This window comes from Lontra canadensis, unplaced genomic scaffold (assembly GCF_010015895.1).
Source record: "Lontra canadensis isolate GAN:19392208 unplaced genomic scaffold, GSC_riverotter_1.0 scaffold1, whole genome shotgun sequence".
In the NCBI taxonomy this organism is placed as follows: Eukaryota; Metazoa; Chordata; class Mammalia; order Carnivora; family Mustelidae; genus Lontra; species Lontra canadensis.
This window is the reverse complement of record NW_022630995.1, coordinates 29,174,691-29,198,548: the sequence shown is the minus strand read 5'-3', so window position 1 is coordinate 29,198,548 and position 23,858 is coordinate 29,174,691. Positions and strand designations below refer to the sequence as shown.

Below are 23,858 nucleotides of genomic sequence, written 5' to 3'. Positions count from 1 at the left end.
ATTTTCATCAATCAAGCTTAACCAGGCCACCTATATTCCCGAAACAACTTCTAAATCTGCCTCTAGAGTAGAACTAGCAAGGCTTTCTAATTTTCCTTGCTATGGTTTATTAATGTATTTTGCTTCAGTCACTTTCCTAACTGGCAGTGGCTGACTGGGATGTGTCTCTGACAGTGGGAAGGAGGGCGGCCGGTGGGCTGGCAGCTTGCTTATTAGCATGTGCTGCCTTGTGCCAAAGTCAATTCTGGGATGCCAGGTGTGCCTCCTGTTAGCACTCTGCAGCCCAAGCCTCAGCAAAGGCAGGGATCTGGAGTACGTTTTGCGGAGACTGTGTGTGCCCCGCACCCGCTTTCTGTTCCTTGGTTTCATGTCCTGTTACCACCCAGGTGTTCTACTCCCGATGTCACCATCTCGCTACTTACCAGTTAAAGCCATCTATGTCTCCTTCTAAGGCTGGCCCGAGAGACTTTCTGATTTCCTGTCTCTTATTTATTTATTTATTTTAGGGTGTTTTTTTTCCCCAGCTTTACTGAGGTATAAATTGACAAACTTGTAACATATCTAAAGTAGACCATGTGACAAATTGATATACATGGTGAAAGAATTCCTGACAGAGAGTTAATTAATACACCATCACCTCCCATATTTACCTTTTTCCCCCTTTTTGGGTGAAAACACTTGAATTCTAGTCACTCAGCAGATTTCCAATACAATACAGTAGTATCAACCACAATTGCCGTGACACACGTTAGCTCTTCATTCCTTATTCATCTTATAACTTAAAGTTTATGCCCTTTCACCAGCTTCTTCCAATTCCCCTCACCTGCCAGCCCCTGGCAGCCAGGATCCTACTCTCTGTTTCTCTGAGTTCAAGTTTCTCTTGCTTTGCTTTTGATGTTTTGTCCAGTCCTTGTGGAATGCTCTTTCTTATCTCTCCATGCCTTGATCATAGACTGCAAATTCCAGTGTCCACAGGGACTAGGCGGGGAAAATACACAGGTTGGGTGGGCAACAGGGAGGGGCAGGGGCTGTGGTAGACTAGAGACTGACTGTCCAAAGTGGCTGCCACTACTCAGTTCCACTTGTGTATTGTCCCACAAGAATATGAGTTCCTGTTTTACCAAATTTTCTGATTTTTTCAGACAATGAAAACTATCAGCATCTATACATATAAATGTGTGCCCACCATTATATATACACATATGAAGACAATAAAAGAGATTCTATATGCAAAATCTATCCTCTTTCATCCTATGTAACCCGACGGTATTCAGCAGCTGGTTCAGACAAAGTTCAGACAAAATTGTTTTGTATACACATACGGGAAGTAGTTGAAACTTGGTCGAACTGGAGATCATAAACTCTGGCTAAAGGAATTTAAATTCAAGAGAGAAACACACACATACACCACTTGGATTGAGAGAATATCTTCCAGTATCTTTGGTTCTCAGACCTGCTATTTGTAGAATATACAAAGTATACGGTGAAAGTCTATGTTTACTCAAGACTTCATTAGCCTTGTGCACATGCTGTTTCATGGGTCCTCTCAGCACCTTGATGTGGTAGCTGGCACACGTTTTACATGCATTACATTTACATGCATTACATACAGTGGAGAAAATCCTGTTTAGAAAGGCTACAAACTTGCTTAATCTAGAAGTGGAGACAGGACCGGACAGAAGCTCTCTTTGTTCCTGAAGCAGTGTTTTCCAAACACGTAGTAAGCACTCAGTAGTGTTAATTGCTTTATTATTAAGAGGAAAAAAAGTCTATATTCAGATCTAGTCTACTTCAGATCACGATTCTCTTTATTAATAGGCAGCCCACTTATTATTAAGGAATTTTCTGCCAGAGAGATGACTGGTCTCTCAAAGTTTTAGTGGAATGTTTGTCTTATGTACCGATTTTATGACCCCTTCAGTATGTAGCTGTGTTTCATATACCAGGTGCACAGAACCCATTCTGTGTATAGCTTTCTAGAACTAAATAAATAAGCTTGTTTTCACCACCAATTCCGTTGTAAACAAGATGTTTCTAATTCTAAATGACTTGCCGAACAGGCTGGCGAGGGGAAAGGAATGCGGCACAGTAGGACTAAATGTTGAGAAAGTTAGACAATGATAAAGGAAACAGAATAAAGGGGAGGTAAAAATGTGGGAAGGGAGGGAGAAAATGAGAGACAATATTGATAAAGGCACAAAGTTAGCAGATGTACTGATAACTCAAAATGATTATTTAATAATTAGATATCTAAAATTTGATTTCATAATGTATATTGTACGTTTAATTAAAAAAGAAAATCACCCTTACCCTGAGAGAGGAGCCCTCAGCTTCTGGGAGGTAATCTCTAGGCCTTGGAAGGATATATACCTGAGAGGAGTGACCTAGTTTGCCTGGGGGCTATGGGCCAGCCAGCTAGTAACAGTTGGATTTAGAATGTTTTGCTTTTTTTGTTTGTTTGTGTTTGTTGTTATTTTTTTAAGCAGGCCACATCAACTTATCCTCATAAGCAGCTGGAAACTGAGATCAGCCACAAGACCAGTCAATCAGGCCCCCTGTGACAGAGGCCTAGCAAAGACTCTGGACACCAAGGTGCTGGTAACCCTTCCTGGTGAGCAATGCTCTGTGTGTATCCTCACACATCTATGCCAGGAAAGTAATGTTGTCCATCGCTCTGTGTGAACAGGACAATATAAGAGCTGCTTCTGAACTTGGCCCGCAGTCTATGTGCTTCTTCCCCTGGCTGATTTTAGTCTATATCTATTCCCCGTAATAAACCACAACTATGAGTGTAATGCCTTTCAGTATATTCTCTAAGTTCCAGTGAATTATTAAACCTGAGGGTAGTTTTGGGAACCCCCGATCTTATAATTAATATCAGAATGATTGCAGCCCTCTGTACTGTGTTCCTTCTAAACACAGTTGGCTAACCAATTGCAATGGATAATTTTCATTTATTTATTTTCTCCCAATACTCATTCAACCTTCTTTTGCAAATAGTCCTCTAACTTCCAAATTTAAACAATTAAGGAACTACCTTCTAGTTTATATGAAATTTACCTCTTTTGAACACACAAACGTATGTGCTTATCTACCTATTTATCTATCATTTATCTATTTAAAATATTTTGCAATTACTTATTGTCTCAGTTTAACTTACTTATTTTCTATCACTTTAAAGAGAGGCTAAAATAACTGCACTCCTGAATTTGAATTCCAGAGGGGGAGACAAATTATGTAAAAATATTTTTCTATAACATATTCAAAGATGGTATGTGCAATGAAGACAAAATTAGAGTAGGCTGGAGAACAGAAACAGGATTGGGAAGCAGTTAACAATTTTAAGTTAGACTGTTAGATAGTCTTCTTCAAAAAAAAAAAAAAAATGAGAGTTTAGAAATTCTCTAAGGAAATAGAAGGAATGATCCACACAGGTATCTGGAGAAAAAAAGAGTTCCAGGCAGAGAGAAGGGACAAAGCTCATAAGTGAATGACTGCCATGTCCACAAGGAAGAGGCCAGTGTGGATGTTACAGGAAGGGTAAGAGACAGGAAGGGTAGCAGAACTAGAGGTTGGAAGTGGAGGGAGGTCACACTGCATTAGAACTTACTGACCTCTGAAGGGCCTTTCATTTTTACTCTGAGGATACTGGTGAGCCAATGGGTTTAGAGAACAGGTACGACATGATCTGTCTTCCATTTTGAAAGTATCCCAATGACTACCACGTTGGAAACAAAGTCCCACAAGAGTGACAGAAAGAAACAGTAAAAAACCTAGTACATCATTATGGATTGAATGTTTACATCCCTCCCAAATTCATATATTGAAGCCTTACTCTTTAGTGTGGCTATATTTGGAGATGGAGTCTCTAAGGAAGTAATTAAAATTAACTGAGGTTTTAAGGATGGGGTCCTGATTCAGTAGGATTAAGTAGGATTAGTGTTCTCATAATAAGACACAGCAGAGGGCTTTCTCCCTCTTTTTCTCTCCCCTCCCTCAACCCCATGTGCACACACCAAAGAAGGCCAAGTGAGGACATAACGAGAATGTAGCCATTGATAAGCCAGGAAGAAAGCTCTCACCAGAAACCAACACTGCTGGGCCTTGATCATAGATCTTTAACCTTTAGAACTGTGAGAAAATAAATTTCTGTTGTTTAAGCCACCAAGTCTGTGGTATTATATTATGGCATCCCACACAGAATAAGACATTCAGTGATCAAGGAGAGAAATGATGGTGTTTCAGCCAGGGTATAAGCACGGTCATAAGTTTTGAGGAGAGGAGGACTGAAAGTTCAATTGTGTGCATAATGAGTTTGAGCCTATCGGAAATCCAAGTGGAGATGTAAGGAAGACCACTGGATGGAGATGTCTAAAGGGAAGGGGTCTGGACAGAAGCTATAAATTTGGTTTATTACCAAATTTATATATTGGTTTCATAGTATAATGAAAATTATACTATGCCATGATGGGGTCACCAAAGTAGAAAATACAGAGAAAAGAGTGGCTGAATATTGAGCCTAGAGCCCTCTGATATTTAAGTGGTCTGAGAAAGAGTATGGACATGCAAAGGAGACTAGGAAGGGATACATCAAGAGTATGTGACTACCTTGGAAACCAAATAAAGAAATTCTTTCCAAGAAATGTCCTCTCATTTAGTGGGAGGAAACTACCCTGTCAAAGGCTACTATTAGATCAAGTAAACTGATCTGAGAATCGGCCACTGGATTAGCAATGATGAGGACCTCGACAGGTGTCATTTTGGAGACAAAAGCTTAATTTGAGTGGGTTTGAGAGATCAGAGAAGAAGAAAAATTGAGGACAGTAAATAAACACAACTCTTCCAAGTAAAACTACTAAAAAGGAGAGCAACCAAATCAGCTGGAAGCAAGTGGTTTAGTAGAGTCGTGGGAATCTGATTTGAGGATTGGATAAATAACACCGTAACTCTGTACTTCTGTTAGGATGATTACGGATCGCAGACATTGCTGACGTTAGAGAGAATGGAGAGGATTGCTGGAATGATGTCCTTAAAGCAGCTGAGATGGGATATCTCCTAGTGCACAGGTGGAAGGGTCAGCATCATAGAGAGATGTAGTTAAGCAGCGTCTGTGCATGTAGACGCTTGGATAGATGAGGCTATGGGATTCTAGGGAGATTCTCTCTAGTTGCTTCGGTTTTCTCAATGAAGTAGAAATCAAGATCATCATCATAGAGCTAAGTGAGATATAAATGAGATACAAAGAGCAGAGTGAGAATGTGTGAGGAATTACTTCTGACAAAAGCCTGCAATTCTTCTTTCCTTTCGGAACTACTCCTTCGCCATTTGTGCAGTGGATCTGACAATACCCACTGGCCCAAGGAGTGGCCTTGCTAATAATTGTGTGCGTAGCTATAAAAAGTGCATCAGGGATGAGAATGTGAACCTGTCTAACCAATAAGACTCAATTATGGGGCTTTTAGATGGGATGCACATCTAAGATGTGTTTCTTGTCTACACCTATACAAGGTCATGGTTAATTGAGAATGAAGTTAACAAGTAGGCACAAATGAACTTGGGCTTCGTTTCACTATAATTAAAGGAGCCTTGACTAAACTGAACATACACTGGTGTATTACACTTCAATAAAGGAATATGAAAGATTCTGAAATTCCCTTCAAACAAACCAAACACTAATATGTCAAAGAAGCTGGATTCCTGCCCAGATCTGTCTTACTCAGGGGTTTATAGAGTTCAAGATTCTTGAAATATGCCACCTTAGGAAGTGATTACTGCAACTCAAACTAAAACAAGATCTGACCGGCCTTAATGTATATCTTGACAAGAAGGAAAGAATTAAGTAGTAGGTGACAAGCAGTAATATAATAGCAAATAATTACATCGTACTTAACTATCTGCCATAATTACTCGAAGTGTTCCGTGTGTGTGTGTGTGTGTGTGTGTGTGTGTTTATTCCATAAATTACCTCATGAGGGAGATATTATAATTCCAGTTTTATAGAGGTACAAAGAGGTTAAAAAAAAAAGTGCCAAAAGTGACCCAATTTATTAATGGCAGAGCCAGATTTTGAACCAAGATACTGCGGTTCCAAAATGTGTGCTTTAAATTTTATGGCCTTTATAGCAAACAACTATTTTTTTCTTATGGTAGCAGAACTACCAATCCAATATCTAGTCAGTCTGTAATATTAGAATACTGAATTTATTCCAGATGGCAATTTCTTAGAGTCTGAGTTAAGAGACCAAGTTGGGCTAATGATACATAAATAGAAATTATTGGGAGGGACTTGTGGAAAAGCTTATTAATGGCAAACAGAGAGCTGAAAGACATCTTTTGTCCTTTTTGCTTAGTCATTTCTATTTCCTGGATATGAATGTAATTGCTGGAGCACCAACAGCCTTTTTGGCCTATGAAGCAAAACTCCATCCTAAGGATATCAAAGGAGAAAGGCAGAAAGAGACTGAGTCCCTGATACCCACAGTGTTGCCACACTATTCTTGGACCACCTACTTGTAGATTTAATTTACATAGAACAAACCTTCATATATTCAAGCCACTCTATTTGGGGTTCCCTGATATAAACAGTCAAACTGAATAGTGGAAATATATAGAACTAAGAAGAAAAATAAGCAATCCAAACACCTCCCTTTTGGAGTTTTACTTATTCCAAAATTCATGTAAGATAAATAGCTAAGGCCCTTGAATATGCCATGAATGATGCATGAAATAAAAAAACATATGAACTCCCTGTACTCCTTTACCTGACAAACCTAAACCCTAACAGCTATTTATTATTTTATTTTATTTATTTATAAGATTTTATTTATTTATTTGACAGAGAGAGAGAGAAAGAGAACACACAAGAAGGCAGAGAGGCAGGCAGAGGTAGAGAGAGAAGGAGGCTCCCCACAGAGCAGAGAGCCCAATGCAGGGCCCGATCACAGGACCCCAGGATCATGACCTGAGCCGAAGGCAGCCACTTAACCAATTGAGCCACCCAGGCACCCTGATTTTATTTTTTTAAAAGGATTTTCTTTATTCATTTGAGAGAGAGTGGAAGAGAACACAGCAGGTGGGGGAGGCAGAGGGAGAGGAAGAAGTGGGCTCCCCACTGGCAGGGAGCCTGATGCAGGGCTCCATCCCAGGACCCCAAGATCATGACCAAAGGCAGAGGCTTAACTGACTGAGCCACCTAGATACCTCTGATTTTCGTTTTTAACAGCTAAAATTCTCTATTCCATGCTGAATATATTAAATGAAAATATCAACACATACTTCTTATATATAAGCTTTTCATACATTCACATGTTCATATATAAACTTAGTCATATATTCATAAACTTATCCATAAATTTGAAAAATGATTTGGATTCAAATATGGAGATAATAATCATCAAATTCCTTATGACTATATCTCATTTATATGAAGTGCTGTAGGGTGTTAATCAACTAAAAGAACCAGGGCCACAATTTCACAAAATGAGGGAATGTATATGTTTATACAAACACAAAATGAAGCTGGTATATTGAAAATGCATCCCATCTGCTTACAGGAAATTTGGAAGCACAAAAACCCGAAGTATAAGAATAAAAGTTTCCCAAGTGCTTTCTTACACTACTAATAACAGAGGGAAGTTACCTCATCAGGAAGACAAAGCTGTTCAGTTTTATTCAATGACTTACCAAGACATCTCTCTACAACAGTGTTGATAAATAGATGCTCAGTAAGTATTTTGAATGGGGCATGAATACCCAGAGAAAGTCAAAGGAGGTTTCTATCATAAGATACACAGGCAATCCCTTCAAAAAAAAGATCTTTGGGGGAAAAAAAAAATCAAGCTGTTTCCCCAGCCACAAATAAACACAAAATACAAAAAACTGAATAGTAAAACCCTATATCATGGAACAAAGTCTTCTGATATAAGGAATGTGCATTAGAATTTCAACTCCCATGCCTACCGTCTTGTTTGCTCTGCTTTCTTATTCTGTTCACAGTGTGAAACCAGATCTCAAAGGTTGAAACATTTGATGTCTGTCTCTTGGAGCATATTAATTTCTTAACTGTAGTCATTTTTTTCCTGGGTGGGTTATCCACCGCAGAAAGCCTTACAAGAATGAGGAGGGCAAATGATTTAATGATCGCTCACTAGATTGCAAACCTAACTATGAATTCAGAGAGAGAAATTTGAAGAGGGTAGAAATTTGGCTTAGGTAACTGCTGTGTTATCAGTCAGATAATGTTCCAATCAAAAACAGACAGGAAACAGCGAAAGAGGGGATGAGGGTATGGAGTACGATGGCCAGGCAGCTTTCAAGGACCATTCCAGGCAAGACATAAGATTTTTGTTAATCTTTTACTTGCACACACGTACACTTACATGGAATTTTATTTATTACAAATTTTATGCTGAAAAACTTGTAGAGTATAATACTAAAAATGCTCTTACCTACTGGTTTCAATCAATATGAAAATCTGACTTTTGGATCCCTACACCTGTATTGTAAATAATTCATATGAAATTTATACATTCAAATATAGCCTGGATTTTTAATTTTATATATGTTATTTTCATAACCAATCCTTAATTTTTTTTATATTTGTTATTGTCCAATTTAACATCCCTGACACTAACACATTTTATTCATTCAAAGTTAAATATTTCTTCATTTATTAATCTCTCCTCTGTATTTGAGGAGAGGCCAATATTTACTATTGGCCTCTTTTAACATATGCATCTATGTAACTTATGCTATGAAATAGCTGTCTTTATTTGCCTCAATAGTTTAAATTTTCTTCACCACCTTTGTTAAACAAATACTTCATTATTTTATTTCATCTGACTTGTTGAATCAATATTCCAGAATGATCTAAATTTATATGTAAATATATAACATCAATTATGTAATTTCTTCTTAACTTAAAACTTTTCTTCTGTATTATTTGTGCTCTGAAAATCATGCAATTTTATTCTTTAAACCATCTGAATGGAAATTTCCTCTTATTTCTGGCCACATTTTTTTGGTGCTGTTTTTGATTTAAAAATTTGCAATTTTTGAGTGGATATCTGAAAAGATACTTCTGAATCTAAATCCTGGGAAAGCTTTGATGCACTCATTCCTTGCTTTTTTTTTTTTTTTTTCCCAACTCATGACTTTTTAGAATTATTTCACTGAGGTGAAATTCATAAATACACAATTAACCATTTTAAAGTGTACAATTCAGTGGCATTTATGCATTCATGAAGCTGTGCCAACCATCATCTCTCTCTAGTTTCAAATTCTTTCATCACCCTAGAAGAACATCCTATTCTTACTAAGTAATAACTCCCCATTTCCCCTGCCTCCATCTACTAGCAACCACTAAACTGTTGTCTGTCTCTATGATGTACCTGTTCTGAATAATTCTTATGAAAGGAACCATACAATATATGACCTTTTGTGTCCACCACTTTCACTTAACACAATGTTTCTAAAGTTCATCCACATTGTGGCATGCTATTAGTACTTAATCACTTTTATGGGTGAATAATATCCTATTGAATGTATAAAGCACATTTTAGTTATCCACTTATCCATTGGAGGAAATCTAGGTTGTTTCTACTACAAAGAATAACGCTGTTACAAACATTTGTGCACCAGTTTCCTTGTGAACATATGTTTTCACTAATCTTGGATATATACCTTAAGGTGGAATTGGCGGGTTGTATGGAAATTCTATGTTTAACTTTTCAAGGAACAGCCATACTGCTGTCCACAGAGGTTGCATCATTTTTCATTTCCACCAGCAATATTTAAGGGTTTTTATTTCTCTGCATCCTCACCAACACTTATTTCTTGTCTTTTGTTTAATTTTTATTATTATTATTATTGCCATCCTATTGTGTGTGAGAAGTATTTTATTGCGGTATTTGTGTTTCTTTAATGTCCAATATTATTTCATATCATTTTATGTGCTTGTTTGCCATTTGTATACTTTCTTCATAAAAAAAATGAAAGCCTATTCAAGTTCTTTGCCCATTTTTTAAATCTAGCTTTTGTTTTGTTTCTTTTTGTTTTTGAATTTTAAGAATTCTTTATTTAGTCAAGATATTAAATCCTTATCAAATATACGATTTGCAAATATTTTCTCCCATATATAAGTTGTCTTCACGCTTTTGATAATGGTCCTTGAGGCACAAAAGTTTTCAATTTTAATGAAATCCAATTTATTTTTTTATTGTTACTTGTGCTTTTGGTGTCAAATCTAAGAATCCACTGCTAGATCTAAGATGGTAAAGATTTCTCATATGTTTTCTTCTCACAACTTTCAAGTTTTAGATTTTATATTGAGGTTTTGTATCCATTTGTGTCCAGTGCTGTATCTGAAGTGAAGTAGGTGTCCAACTTCATCCCTTTGCATGTGAGGGTCATCGAGCTACTGGTATCCTTGCTGAAAATCCCACAGAATATTCTTAATGCACTCATTGAAAATCAATTCACCATGAATACTTGATTGTGTTTCTTTCTCTTTTTCTTTTTTGGTAATTTGTGAGACAGAGGGAGATAGAGAGCACAAGCAGGGGGAGCGTCAGGCAGAGGGAGAAGCAAACCCCCAGCTGAGCAGGAAGCCCAATGTGGGACTCGATCCCAAGACCCTGGGATCATGACCTGAGCTAACGGCAGATGGTTAACTGACTGAGCCACCCAGACATCCCTTGAGTTTGTTTCTATCCTGATTTTATCCTATTGATCTTTACGTCTATCCTTACGACATTACTACACTGTTTGATTAATGTAACTTTCTTTGAACTAAGTTTTGAAACTGGGAAGTGTGAAGTAACCAACTTTGTTTTTCTTTATCAACATTGTTTTGGCTATTTGGAGCCTCTTGTAATTCTATATGAATTTGAGGATTGGCTTTTTCCATTTCTGCAAAATAAGAGTCTTTTTTTTTAACATATCGAATTGAATCTATAGATCACTTCAGGGATTGTTCTCATTTTAAGAGTACTGTTTTCTAATCCATGAACATGGGATGTCTTTCCCATTTAATTAGGTTTTTAATTAGGTATTTAATTAGGTAATCTTTAATTTCTCTCAGCAAAGTCTAGTAGTGTTCCATGGACAAGTCTTATGCATACTTGGTTAGATTTATCCTAGGTATTTTATTCTTTTGGATGCCATTGTAAATAGAATCATTTTCTTAATTTTCTCTTGAGTTATTCATTGCTGGTGCTGAAAATCAAACTGATTTTTGTGCATTGATAATGAGAATAGCTAATGTTATATTGCAAGTATTAAATGGTAGGCATTGTTCTAAAAGTTTTACATATTTATGCTTTCAGAATACTAAAATGGGTTGCAATAGCCCATAAGATAAAGGTACACTGTATTAGCATGGCATACAAGGCTGTTCTCTTTAGGTCTCAAACTATAATTCTATCTATTGTGTCTACACTGACACTGAAACAGCTCACTGTCACTGAACACACTACGTGCTTTCATCCCTTGATGTTATGCACAATTGATCCTTTTAGGCTAGGATTTTTGCCCCATCTCATCTGTTTGAGAAACTCCCACTCATCCTTCAAACGTTAGCCCAATAATTTAACAGAGGGTACTCATTGAAAATACAGCATTTTAGAGGGGAGTTGGGTGGGGGATGGGTGAAACAGGTGAAGGGGATGAAGAGCATACTTATGCTGGGCACTGAGTAATGATGTATAGAATTGTTAAGTCACTATATTGTACATATATATAGTCAATATATATGTCACTATATAAGTCAATATATATGTCAATATATAAGTCACTATATTGTACATATATAATTAAATATATAATATATATTTATATTTATTATTATATTAAATTAAATATATTAAATTAAATAAATTAAATAAATTAAATTAAATATGTATATTTAATTATATAATAATATAATTATAATGCTGCATGTTGAATATATTGGAATTAAAATTAAACAAAAACTTAACTAAAAAGAAAGAGACTTAGCTCAAATGTTGACTAAGCTACTTAATCAGCTCTCTTGTTATCTTGCAACTTGTATGTACCTCTTTTATAATCCATTAATCTGTGTTGCCATTATCTTTTCTGCCTATCCTGTTGCCCTTCACTATACTGAACTAGCTGGATGTAGGGACTGTATTTTACATGTATTTGAGCTCTAGGGCTTGGTGCAATATCCAACAGACTGGATTTTCCATAAAACTTTCCTAAATGAATGAAGGTACCGAACACAAAAAGACAATCTGCTTTGCACAAAATGTGCTCAGCCTACTTCCTTCATCCAAAAAGCAGTCATTCCCCTACATGTTTTTTTTTTTCTTTTAAGATTTTATTTATTTATTTGAGAGAGAGAGAGAGAGCACGCACCAGTGAGAGCGTGAGAGAGAGCAGGAGCAGGAGCAGAGGAGAGGGACAGAAGGAGAAGCCAACTCCCACCCCTTGCATGGTTTAAATCAAGAGAATTAACTTTGTTATTAAACACACTAGTGGTAGTGAATGAGGAGTCTCTATTTTTCTTCTTCCCTTTCTCTAACCCAAAACACAAAGATCCTCTTTGTCCATCTAAAAACAAATCAGAGCAAAAATAAACATGGAAAGCCTAGAAATATGGTCTGTTATACGCCAAGTCAAAGCCTCTAAGAACATTCCCCTTAAACTAGCATGAAAACAAATGATGGAAAGCAAAATGAAAAGAGAAGCAAAACAGAAAGAAGACCCAAATGGGCTTCCAAAAGATCTGAGTAGTGTTTATACCTTTTATTAACAGCGTGGCACGGACTCTGTATTTTGCCTCTGTCAGCCTCAGCTTCCTCATCTATAAGGTGGAGCCAACATGCCCTGCCCCCCACACCACAGATTTATTGGTGTGAGTCTCAAGAGAGAGGAAGCGTTTGAAAGTACGCTACAAAATACAATGTGCTCCACAAGAGTGTGTAGCTGTTCACTCACCGAACACAGTTCTTGCAGGCACAGATTCTCTGTTAAGCCAGAATGACACTTGGGAGAGAATGACAGTCATGATGCAAGGCAGATATGTCTGAATCACAAAATACCCAATTTTTCTTTTCAAGTGGAAATGAGCTGTCATTACGGTATATTCACCTAGAAGAAAAATTTAAGAAGCTTAAGGAACTGTAATAGTCAATAGTTTGAATATTTTGGAAATGGAACAGATTTGAGAAAGAACAATCCCTGATTAAAAAAAAAAAAAACAGAATTTATCACATATACGACATGAGAAGTATAAACCTTTAAATGCCTCTTTAGCACAGCAAGAATATTTAAGAGAATTTTAATATTACCAAGAAACTTGCACTACATGTCCAAGGCATGACATTTGTTTTTCTCTCCAGGTCATGCCTACTGACCAAAAAGATACAGGATTCGCAAATGCTCTCTGACCGTGAATTATCTTACGTGCTCAGATCTCTGATCCCCACTGGTACCAACTTCAAGCCTCTGCTTTGATTGTTCTAATTCCCTGGCTTTTTAAAGTGTCAGTCTCTGGCCACATCTTTAAGACTAACCCCAGGCTTTTGGCCCAAATTTTCCACTTTTGACCCTGTCACCTATTCTGAATCTCTCAATTGTGTACATCGACTCTAATCTACTGTTGTCATTTCTATCCAATCCTGAGAGCCTTTCCTTTCTGCTTCCCCGCAGTTAGATATGCCAGAGATAAAATCATTAGTTCAACATGGCAGCTTTCTTAGAGGAGTGTGATCCTTAGGAAGGGCATCAGCTTTCCCACACCCACCAGTAGTAATGATCCAAAATTCAAGAGTTGAATAGTCACAAGCTATTCTGAATAGAAGGAAAAGAATTAGAAAACTAGGAAAACTGTGACGCTGTTTGATAATAAAATTGGCTTGTCTGCAAAGTCACACTCTTTTTGAATTGAGAGTATATTTTAACCCAGTGTTTCTCAAACTTTATGTAAACCTCCTTAGAATCTCCTTGGATCTTCTTAAAATACAGATCTTGATTGAGTAAGGGGTCAGGTCAGAGACAGTAAATATCTAAAAAGCTCCTACAATATATGCTGCTAGTTCCTGGACCCCAAGAACAAAACTTTTTAAGTAAACTAACGTATTTTAGTGACTTCAACCCATCGATTTTCTTAGAAACTAGTTTAAGAGTCATTTTACTAACCTGTACTGGACTTAATTGTTTCTTTTCCAATTGATTGGCCCAGCAGATCATACTGATTTAACCTGGAGCCATCAGGAGCAACTTGTACTGAATCAGATGCATTATAAGTCCAAATATAAGTGACCTCTGAGGTTGTGTAGGCATCTGTAGGAAATCAGAAAAAAATATTTAAGCACTTTAGTATAAACCAACAATAAAGTACAATGTCAAGGGTTATATATATTGCATATAATCACTATTTATTATAAAAACTGATTTTACAGATCTTATTTTGTATAGTAAATATATCTTTAAAATTTAAAATTTTTAACATGAAGAGTATGAAGTAGATCAAGAGAGAAAATCATGACCAAAGATTATTTTCATTACAACCACTTTGAGAAGTGAACAGCAAATTTCTCTTCAGAGCCTGCAAAAATCACTGGGCCCTGAGATGGTTAAAACATCCACCATAGTTCCAAAGTAATATATAAAGACATTGTAGTACACAGATTATAAATGCCTAAAGCCCACTTAAATGGTTTATTTAGAAATAGCAATCACTCATAAATAACATTTATAATTCAAATTGATATTACTCTCTGGGCATAAAAGTAACTTATTATCATATGAGAATACTGATGAAATGCAATCTATTTATTTTAAGTACTATTTTCGTAGTTTGTTTTATAGGTTTTTCTTCAAAACCTTCACCTAGTTAAGAATTAAATGACTTAACTATCATGATACAGTGCATTCCATTAAAAGAATGAGAACGAATTGTTGCAGAACATGTAAAAATAAATCAGAATGCTATAGTTTCATCAAATACTCCTTAAAACATGTTCATTTTGAAATTAATGCACACAGACCTCACTGGACTATACTTTCATAGCACCTCCATTATGGATTGGCCAGATATAAAACACATACAGACCAAATATAACCTTCTGATTTATCTGGCCAAAGATACAGAACTTAGTGGAAGTTAGATAATTCTAGCACTAGAATTGTCTTAGCTGCTCTCTGGCCCTGGCATTTCCTTTAAGCCTGCATGTCCGGGAGGGGAGCAACTGATCTCTCCATGCGGGAACTCTCTCCACAGTGGAATTAACAGCCAATTCTTGCTATAGTATTGACTTTTTGAAGAACTTCTTTGTACTTTTGCTCATGGGAATGTTTAGAAGTATTAGCTACTCCTGGTTCTTGAGCAAAACTCAGTATCACAGTTACATTCTCAGTTTAAGGACTAGTTGTTTCCAGCAATATCTCTGCCCACTAGATCTCTGGGACTCTGGGAAGTTCATTTACAAGCCATATATAAGTCTTCTAGTTTGATAGTGTTGTTCTGGGGTGGCCCTGCTACTTACCTTGGTCTGATGTTGACAGATCACAGACCAACTCACACTTAAGCATCAGTCACAATAAAGGGAATGTTCATGAGTTTGTGTCTTATTTGTTGTGTGGTCTTAATGACATACTACAATGTTGTCTGGTTTCTGCATGTTACTACTAAATGCTCCTATCAGTGAAATACTGTTTTCATTGTACACATATTCACCTATATCCATAATTACATTCTGTGAAACAATTTTTGAAATAGGACTCTAAAAATATGTAGATGTGTGTGTATCTTTATAAATGTGCATATATATATATATAGCAAATATAGTCCTATGGTTTGCATATGAATGAATTCTAGTTACTCTAGGATCTAAATTTGTAGTAATTTTGATTAGTTAATCATTGGTGATTCTGCTGCTAGGATTAAATAAGGGACATCAGTAATGTGTGTAACTAGCAACCCATTTGCACAATATCAAGTGGCTTTTTTTTCAATGAATAAGCATTAGTAGTTGTGAATATCAATAAATTATGAACTTTTTTTAAGTATAATGATTCCACTCTTGAATTTTGATGTTTATTTTTAAACATAAATAAGAGAAAATGAAACCCTACAAATGCAGCGACATTTTTAAGAAACTAGTGAGACACCGAGGGGCAAGGACTCTATCTTGTTCATAACTACAGCGCTTGCACCTGGCACAGGGCCGGTCACCCAGAAAAAGTTCTGTTTGTTTTTGCTAGATTAATCAATAAACTCTTCATATTTTAATTACGTTATTTACTTTTACGGAAGAAGGAATCTGCCGAGGAGCCCAAGAATATGCTAAAGAAGGTGAGTGATCCTGCCCATGTCTTTGAAAAAGGAATTATAGCATTTGATTAGATAGGAAGATGTTTTTTAGATTTTGAGTCTAGTAAGAGAAAATAGAGCAGAAAGTCATGCAGCTTACAGGCGTTCCCGGTCCGCCAACACACATATAAACCAGGAGGCCACTGCACTATTTTTCAGTAAAGTATAAAGGAGAGAAAGATAGTTTGGTTTACAAATTTCCCTATAAATTCCATCTCTAAATTAGATTTTCATTGAATAATTTCATTTAATTCTCTTAAATAACCCATTTTTCAGTCATAATCTGCATTAAACATCAAATGCATCCTGACTGATTCTTAGTATTTGGTAACCAGAAAAAAAAATTCCCGAATCATTTTTAATTATTAATTTTCATCCCAAAAGATGACATAATTTCTTTTGGGTCAATGCACAGAACACATCCAGACTCCCATTTAGGAAATTTTAAATCATGTTAAGCAGCAAGAAAATACATAAAGACGTGAGGCAACAGAAATAAAGCAAAACAAAAATGAATTCAAAATTATAAACTTATACAAAAGATGCATGTTTAAGAACAATGATAAATTTCCAGAAATTCTATCACTTTAGTGGGCTTTTAAGCAAGAGAGGAATAAAAAACTAGAAGGCAAAGCCACGGCAGTTTCTGACAAAATCTGTTGTGTCAACATTTTAAGGCAGTTTAAAGCTTGTGTTGGCTTGTTAATATATTACAACATGCTAATGCCCATACTTTTTAATTTTATTAATATTTATTTATTTATTTATTTATTTATTTATGAGAGACAAAGAGAGAGAACTAGGGGTGGGAGGAAGGGAGAGAGGGAGAATCAATCTCAAGCAGGCGCCAAGCTCTCTGAGGAGCCTTGAATCTGGATTTATCTCAAGACCCTGAGATCATGACCTGAGCTGAAATCAAGTCTAATGTTTAGCCCACTGTGCCACCCAGGGGGCCCTTAAAGCCCATCTTTTTAACGCTTAAATATCAACCACTTACTATTGGCAAGGATAAATAAAAGAATATACAAATCAAATTTTTTATTCAATGTGTTAGAAAATAAATGAAGAAAAATAAAAAGCAATTACTTAGAGAATGCCTAACAATAAACTTTGTTTGTTTTCTGTATCACTTCTAGATACAGAAACTCACACATACAATATTTCACTATTCTGTATAAGGGATTTTTAGATTTTATTTAAAATATTTTCAGGCATATTTATTTCATATTCAGAATTAAGACATCACGTTATTTATATTTGTTGCTTTAACGGCACTAACTTGTCCAGTGAAAAATTCTTTTCCTTCTTATACCACTACTGCATTTTGAATAAATCCTTTCGTTGGTTATCAAGGCTTTTCAATTTTCTCTTTAATGCCATTTATGTGATGCAAATGAGTTTCTCTCTGCTGCATCTGCTGTAGTTTTTCTCCATCATGTTTACTTCGTGTAACATGATTGACTATCTTAAATAATTTTGGGAAAAATGCCAGTATTGAAGTGATAGTTTCCATGACAATAAAAGAAGGCTTTGTAGTTAAACAAAGAAGAGATACTCAAAGAAAATTGAGAGCTGACACCTTTTGTAAGAATAAACAGAAAAAGATTGAACTTCTCATTCCACAAAACTATGGTCATCCAAATAATTAGAAGAGTTTGCATTCATCTTAGCCATCATTCTCTTTTCTTTCACTTAATACATCTGTGGAGTGAAGGCACCTATTCAATCACGCATATTTTTAACCAGGTGAGGGAACTGCATTTCTGTTCAACTGAATGAAAAGTCAAAAGGTGCCTCGAATGGATAAAGATGGGGATAATAGAAAGAGCAAGGTTTCTGAAAAGGTCAGGTGATGGGACATGCTAACACCAGAGAAACTGTTCCAGCTGTGTCCATGAATTTATTGTGAACCTGCTCTAAATGTGGGCCTGGGGAGATGATTTGACCTCCCTTCTTTTCAATTATTCCGGAAGAGTGAATGCTTCTACTTGACATACAAGATACAACCTCAGTGACCTAGAGAATGGCCACATGCACAGAGCCTTTTCTGAAATATCTTATGTAAGCAGAAGATATAACAAATCCAGTTACTCGTTTCCTTAAAATTTATTTTAGGAAATTAAAAAAAAAATCTTCCATTATTTGGAAAGTAGGAAGATAATTGCACAGAGCCAGCTTCTGTGTCTGCCATTTGCAAAAGGCTTAACAAACAATATCATCTACCCCTTACAGTTCATTCCTAGTAACCAAAAAAAAAAAAAAAAAAAAAATGCATTTTTAAGGGGCTAGCACTTAGAAAAGAAGGTAAATGACATGGTCTTGACCTTCACAAGCAGCTCCTGGACTACCTTCCCATGTATAAAAACACATGATGTTCTTTAGTGGCAGTAAAGTGATGATTTAAACATCATGATTAAAATATAATGATATTTGATAGGGCACCTGGGTGGCTCAGTGGGTAAAGCTTCTGCCTTTGGCTTGGGTGATGATCTCAGGGTCCTCGGATGGAGCCCCACGTCAAGCTCCCTGCTCAGTAGGGAGCCTGCTTTCCCCTCTCTCTGCCCACTGCTCTGCCTACTTGTGATCTCTCTCTCTGTGTCAAATAAATAAATAAGATCTTTAAAAAAAAATAAAAAGAGAAAAAATATATATAATGATATTTGAGAGTGCCATAGGGGTAGACAATTAGTTCCTAGAGGGAAATCAGCAAGTCTTTTACTCCTATATTTTTCTGGGCAAATATTAAGCATTCCATAATAGTAGAAGAAACCATACCGGTAAGCAATGATGGCCACCCTGGATTTTACAGGCCCAAAACATGTACCTTCATCCCCATACTTACAGCTGCCAAATTTCAGAGGACATGAATGAGCGTCCATGGGAAAGTCCTCCAAGTGCATTGGACATTCAGCTTGAACTGTAAGCCTAAAAGCAAAAATTTCACTCTTTGTTGAAGTAAATTGACAAGTCAAGATTAATCACTCCTCCCTGTTCTCAACAGCATCAAGGATGAGGTAGGACTTTCCTTATAGCATTGAATTAGGCTGATTCACATTTAAATGTTTATTTAGGTGATCCTTCAAAAGACATGAGCATATATAAAAACTGAGCTCAAATAACAATATTTATTTACAAACATTTGGAACTCTGTAGTTTGTTAAGAACTAAAGAAGTTTTTTGTTTTTTGTTTTTATTAAGAAGTAAAGAAGTTATATACATATTTTTGAAGGGCTATTTTCACATTAACATTCACTATGACGTTTAAAATCCTGGGGAAAAAAAAGAAAAAAAAATTCTCTTATCATGAAAAGAATGCTATCATTTTCCCTCGTGTCATCAGCAACCATAGAACAAAACTGATACAAGAATTCAATACTAGCTCATAAGAGTTCCCTCCAAAATATGTCAACTGTGAATGAGTATCACATACTATATACAGGTACATGGATTTAAATATAAAAGTAGATACAGATAATATATAGATATGCCTCTTAGAAATACCTTGTTGAAACTAGACTATGGGCTAAATTATGGACACAAGCAATGTACTATTAAATAAATATTGTTTTTCTATACCTACATGATCACATTAAAGAGTAATCACAGCAAAAAAAAAAAAGTAATCATAACAAACTTGTTATAAAGACAGTCATCAATTATTCCATTTCACACACAGGTAAAATGGATAGAAATGGTATTAAACTGAACTTAGAGAAGACTCTTATGATGAGCAAAACAAATGTGGCCAACAATTTAATTATTACATATACTTCTAGGAGATTATTTAAGTAGAACACCAAGAAATATTTTCCAAAACTGTATGTTCTCTGCCAACATTTTGTTTAACGCCAAAATTTCCCATCATTGTCTTAATCCACGGGAATATTCAAAGTGTAAAACCAACAGAGATTTGCATCTGTATTATAAAATTCAGAGAGAGAGGCAAAGAATAGCTAGCACTTCCATTTTAGGCAATGGCCATTTAGTAATCAGTCCTCAACAATTTTTTCTTTAAAGATCGGGATTATATTTTTCCGCTTTTTAAATAACTTACACAACTGAAATCTACCACCTAACATTTCATATGAAATAATAACACATCAAATGTTTAGAATACATATCTAATCTATATTTAATGCTAATAAAAATTACCCATGTTTCAAAGCCTTTATTAAGCATTTAATTTTTAGATTATACATCACTTTATTAGGTTTGTGATTGTTTTCTTTCTTATATAAGTAACTTATTTTAAAAGATTAATTTATGAGTAGAGTTAAAATGTAGTAGTTGCTATACTATAAATATAAATATATACTGTATATGTAAATATACAGTCAGCAACTGTGTATTTCTTTAATTTTTAAAAAAAATTTATTTATTTATTTGAGAGAGAGAGAGAGAGAGAATGGGTGGGAGAGGGGCAAAGGGAAAGGGACAAGCAGACTCCCCACAAAACTGGGAACTTGATACTGGGCTCTATCCCAGGACCCCGAGATCATGACCTGAGCCAAAGTCAGATGCTTAACTGACTGAGCTGCCCAGGTGCCCTTCTTTAGATAATTTTTTAAAGGTTGAATCATATGAAATTTATGCTACGTGATACTATTTGACTTATAAAATGGCAATTTATATTGTTCAATCTAATATATATGCTTATGGTATTTGTAAACCTTATTAAATAAAAACTACCTCTTGAAAAAGTTTTTTTTCTTTAGATTAACTTAGGAGGATCAAAATATTAAGTAAAAGCTTGCTTAAAAATCACTTAAAATGTTGATGGCATATCTGACGAAATACTAAAAATAAAATTACATGATGGTATAAAGGAAATTTTAAATTATGACATTCAAACTGTACTTAATTAAAATGTAATGTGAAAAAGAGATAGACAAAAACAATTCTTAATAGTTAAGGTAATGCTTAAGTTTTAACACTCAGATGATAATCAGTCTCATAAACACTATTTTATCTTATTTTATTTACCTTTTTAGAGAGAGAGAGAGCGTGTACAAATGTGCATGAATTGGGGGAGGGGGCAGAAGGAAAGAGAGAGATAGAAGGAGAATCTTATTAAGCAGGCTCCATACCCAGCACAAAGCTAGACATGGGGTTGAATCTCGCGGCCCTGAGATCACAACGTGAGCAGAAATCAGGAGTCACATGCTTCACAGAGTCACTCAGGTGCCCCTGTTTTATCTTATTTTAATATCTAGGGATTTACAAAGCATGCTATGGTTATCTCAATAATCTGTTATAAAAATATTCAATTTGTGGGGCACCTGGGTGGCTCAGTGCATTAAACCTCTGCCTTTGGCTCAGGTCATGATCCCAGGGTCCTGGGATGGAGCCCCACATTGGGCTCTCAGCTCAGCAGGGAGCCTGCTTCCTATCTCTCTCTGCCTTCCTCTCTGCCTACTTGTGATCTCTGTCAAATAAATAAATAAAATCTTTAAAAAAATGTTCAATTTGTGCTAATACTTGACAACTAGGTTGGTTGTTTAATACATGGATTTTCAGTACTTAAATGCAATATATCAAACCTGAAAGCTTACCTCATTGTGTACAGCAGAGTCCCATCGTCCTGGATTCGAAGAAGCTTATTTGGCATTGTCATATTATGAGCGACAGATTTCTTCCCATTGTGAAAGAAGGTATCAGGAGTCCAGATTTTGCTAGCCATTAAATTGTTAAGTCGAAGAATGTTCATAGGACCTTTAAATTTTAACCGTTCATCTTTCCATTTTTGTCGAAAGAAAACATCAATTGTATATTCCTGAAATAGAAAATAGAATTCTTTGGAAAATAATAAATGTTTCAGACATAAGGTCACCATAACATTCCAACAAAAATAGTAATAAAAAGAGTGTAAAAAGAGAGACTACTATACTGAGAGAAGAAAGTTTTGAAAAATTATTTATCAATAAATGTTGCCACTTACAATGAGATAAGCATGTATATATATACAATTAGCCACATATTATGAAAAGAAAAGTTTAAGTCTACTTTATCCTGGCCTCTTTCAATCGAACAAGGTCTTAAACTGCTTTCCTGCATCCTACAACTTGAGTAAAGGAGAGGGAGCATGCTTGGGAGAAGGGTCTTGGTTATTGTTCTAAGTAGTTTATCTCAAGAAAGGGTAAGCAGGCAGCCTTCTCAGTAGCAAAAAAAAAAAAAGCAGGAAAAAAGAAACAACTATTAAACATACTGTCAAATCTGTATGAGTCATCATCTGCTGTTGCTAAAAGAACTATAAAATATCATATTTCTTTTTTAATCCTAAAAAAAAAATGGTGAGATACCATATTGCTAGCAAGAATGTATTAGTGGATGATAATTTCAATAGAGTTTATTTTATAAAATTCGTTGTAATAAAAATACTTAGACAAGTTATTGTAATAATTAAAATACAAATATTTTACAAATAAATGCCCTCAGGTTAAAATGTACTTTTAAATATTCATACAGATGAGCTAGTGGTCAATTCCTATATTACCACTGTTCAACACTTTGAGGTTGCTTAATCAATCAGTATGTCTTTCTCACCTCCTCTTTCTCACTCCCCTGCTCCCTGCCTTCCTCTCTCTCTCTCTCTCTCTCTGTCCTTTTTAGAATAGACTGTATACATTTTAGACATGAGGTCCAATTCACAATTGTGATTAACACTGATAATCTGTTAGATATTAAAATTTTTGTCAGTGTGTTTTTGTGCAAACACTTACATGATAGATCATCAAAATACTCAATTACACACTTGAGAATGGAAATTCAGAAACTATCCTTTGAGCCCAAAGCCACAGTCATCACATTTGAAATAAACACCTTAGCAACTGGCAATTTCATCCAACCAAAATTATGCATATGAAAAAGGATAGATTAAAAAGGCCATGTACTTATGAAAATATCAAATTATTTGTACAAACTTTAATCAAGTAAATGATTCCAGTGATGTCTCAAAAACTGAATGGATTAAAAGAAAAAATATCAACCATAGGTCATGATATATGAACAGGAAGTAAGCAAAGGCTCTGGGTTGTGTCCCTGTTCCTTAGGAGACAATTTCATGATTAAACGGACACTCATCTCAGTGGTTTAGTCCTAATTTTAAAATGTTCAATTCCGTATAGATATAACTCAGTTTTTTAAAAAAACATCTAGATTAAGAGATGAATCTTCACTATCTAAGTGTTTATGCAAGTGTTTCTTTCCAATTATGGTTCCCTCAAATCCAAGCCTAATGTGAATCCTTAAGACATTTATTTGCCCAGGAAAATTGAATGCATTTTACAACTTTTTATAAAACCTCAAACTCAAATTTTCCATTTCTGTAAAATTATAAGTTTTATCTGTTTCAGAAGCTGTTGCTAAGGCAATCATTTCCTGCAGATTTACCCTATAGGAGATACACAAGGTTTATAAGCAGGAAGCTTCAGGTGAGTTCTTTTTGAAAAGTGTTTTCAGGAACACTGTTTCTGAGCATTCATGGTGTCCTAAGTATGTCCTGTCAACCTGTTGAGAAAGATCT

General features: G+C 35.5%; 1 protein-coding gene across 2 annotated transcripts in view; it reads right to left on the bottom strand.

Moving 5' to 3' along the window:
* Positions 1-23,858, bottom strand: part of GABRA2 (gamma-aminobutyric acid type A receptor subunit alpha2) — a 120,613-nt gene that overhangs the window by 29,353 nt on the left and 67,402 nt on the right. For both annotated transcript variants that reach the window (XM_032852458.1, XM_032852449.1), the window contains exons 5-8: positions 21,889-22,109; positions 19,179-19,261; positions 14,161-14,304; positions 12,958-13,110 (exon numbers count right to left, since the gene is read on the bottom strand). In XM_032852458.1, coding sequence (XP_032708349.1) covers positions 12,958-13,110; positions 14,161-14,304; positions 19,179-19,261; positions 21,889-22,109 — 601 coding nt within the window. The remainder of the gene's footprint in view (positions 1-12,957; positions 13,111-14,160; positions 14,305-19,178; positions 19,262-21,888; positions 22,110-23,858) is intronic.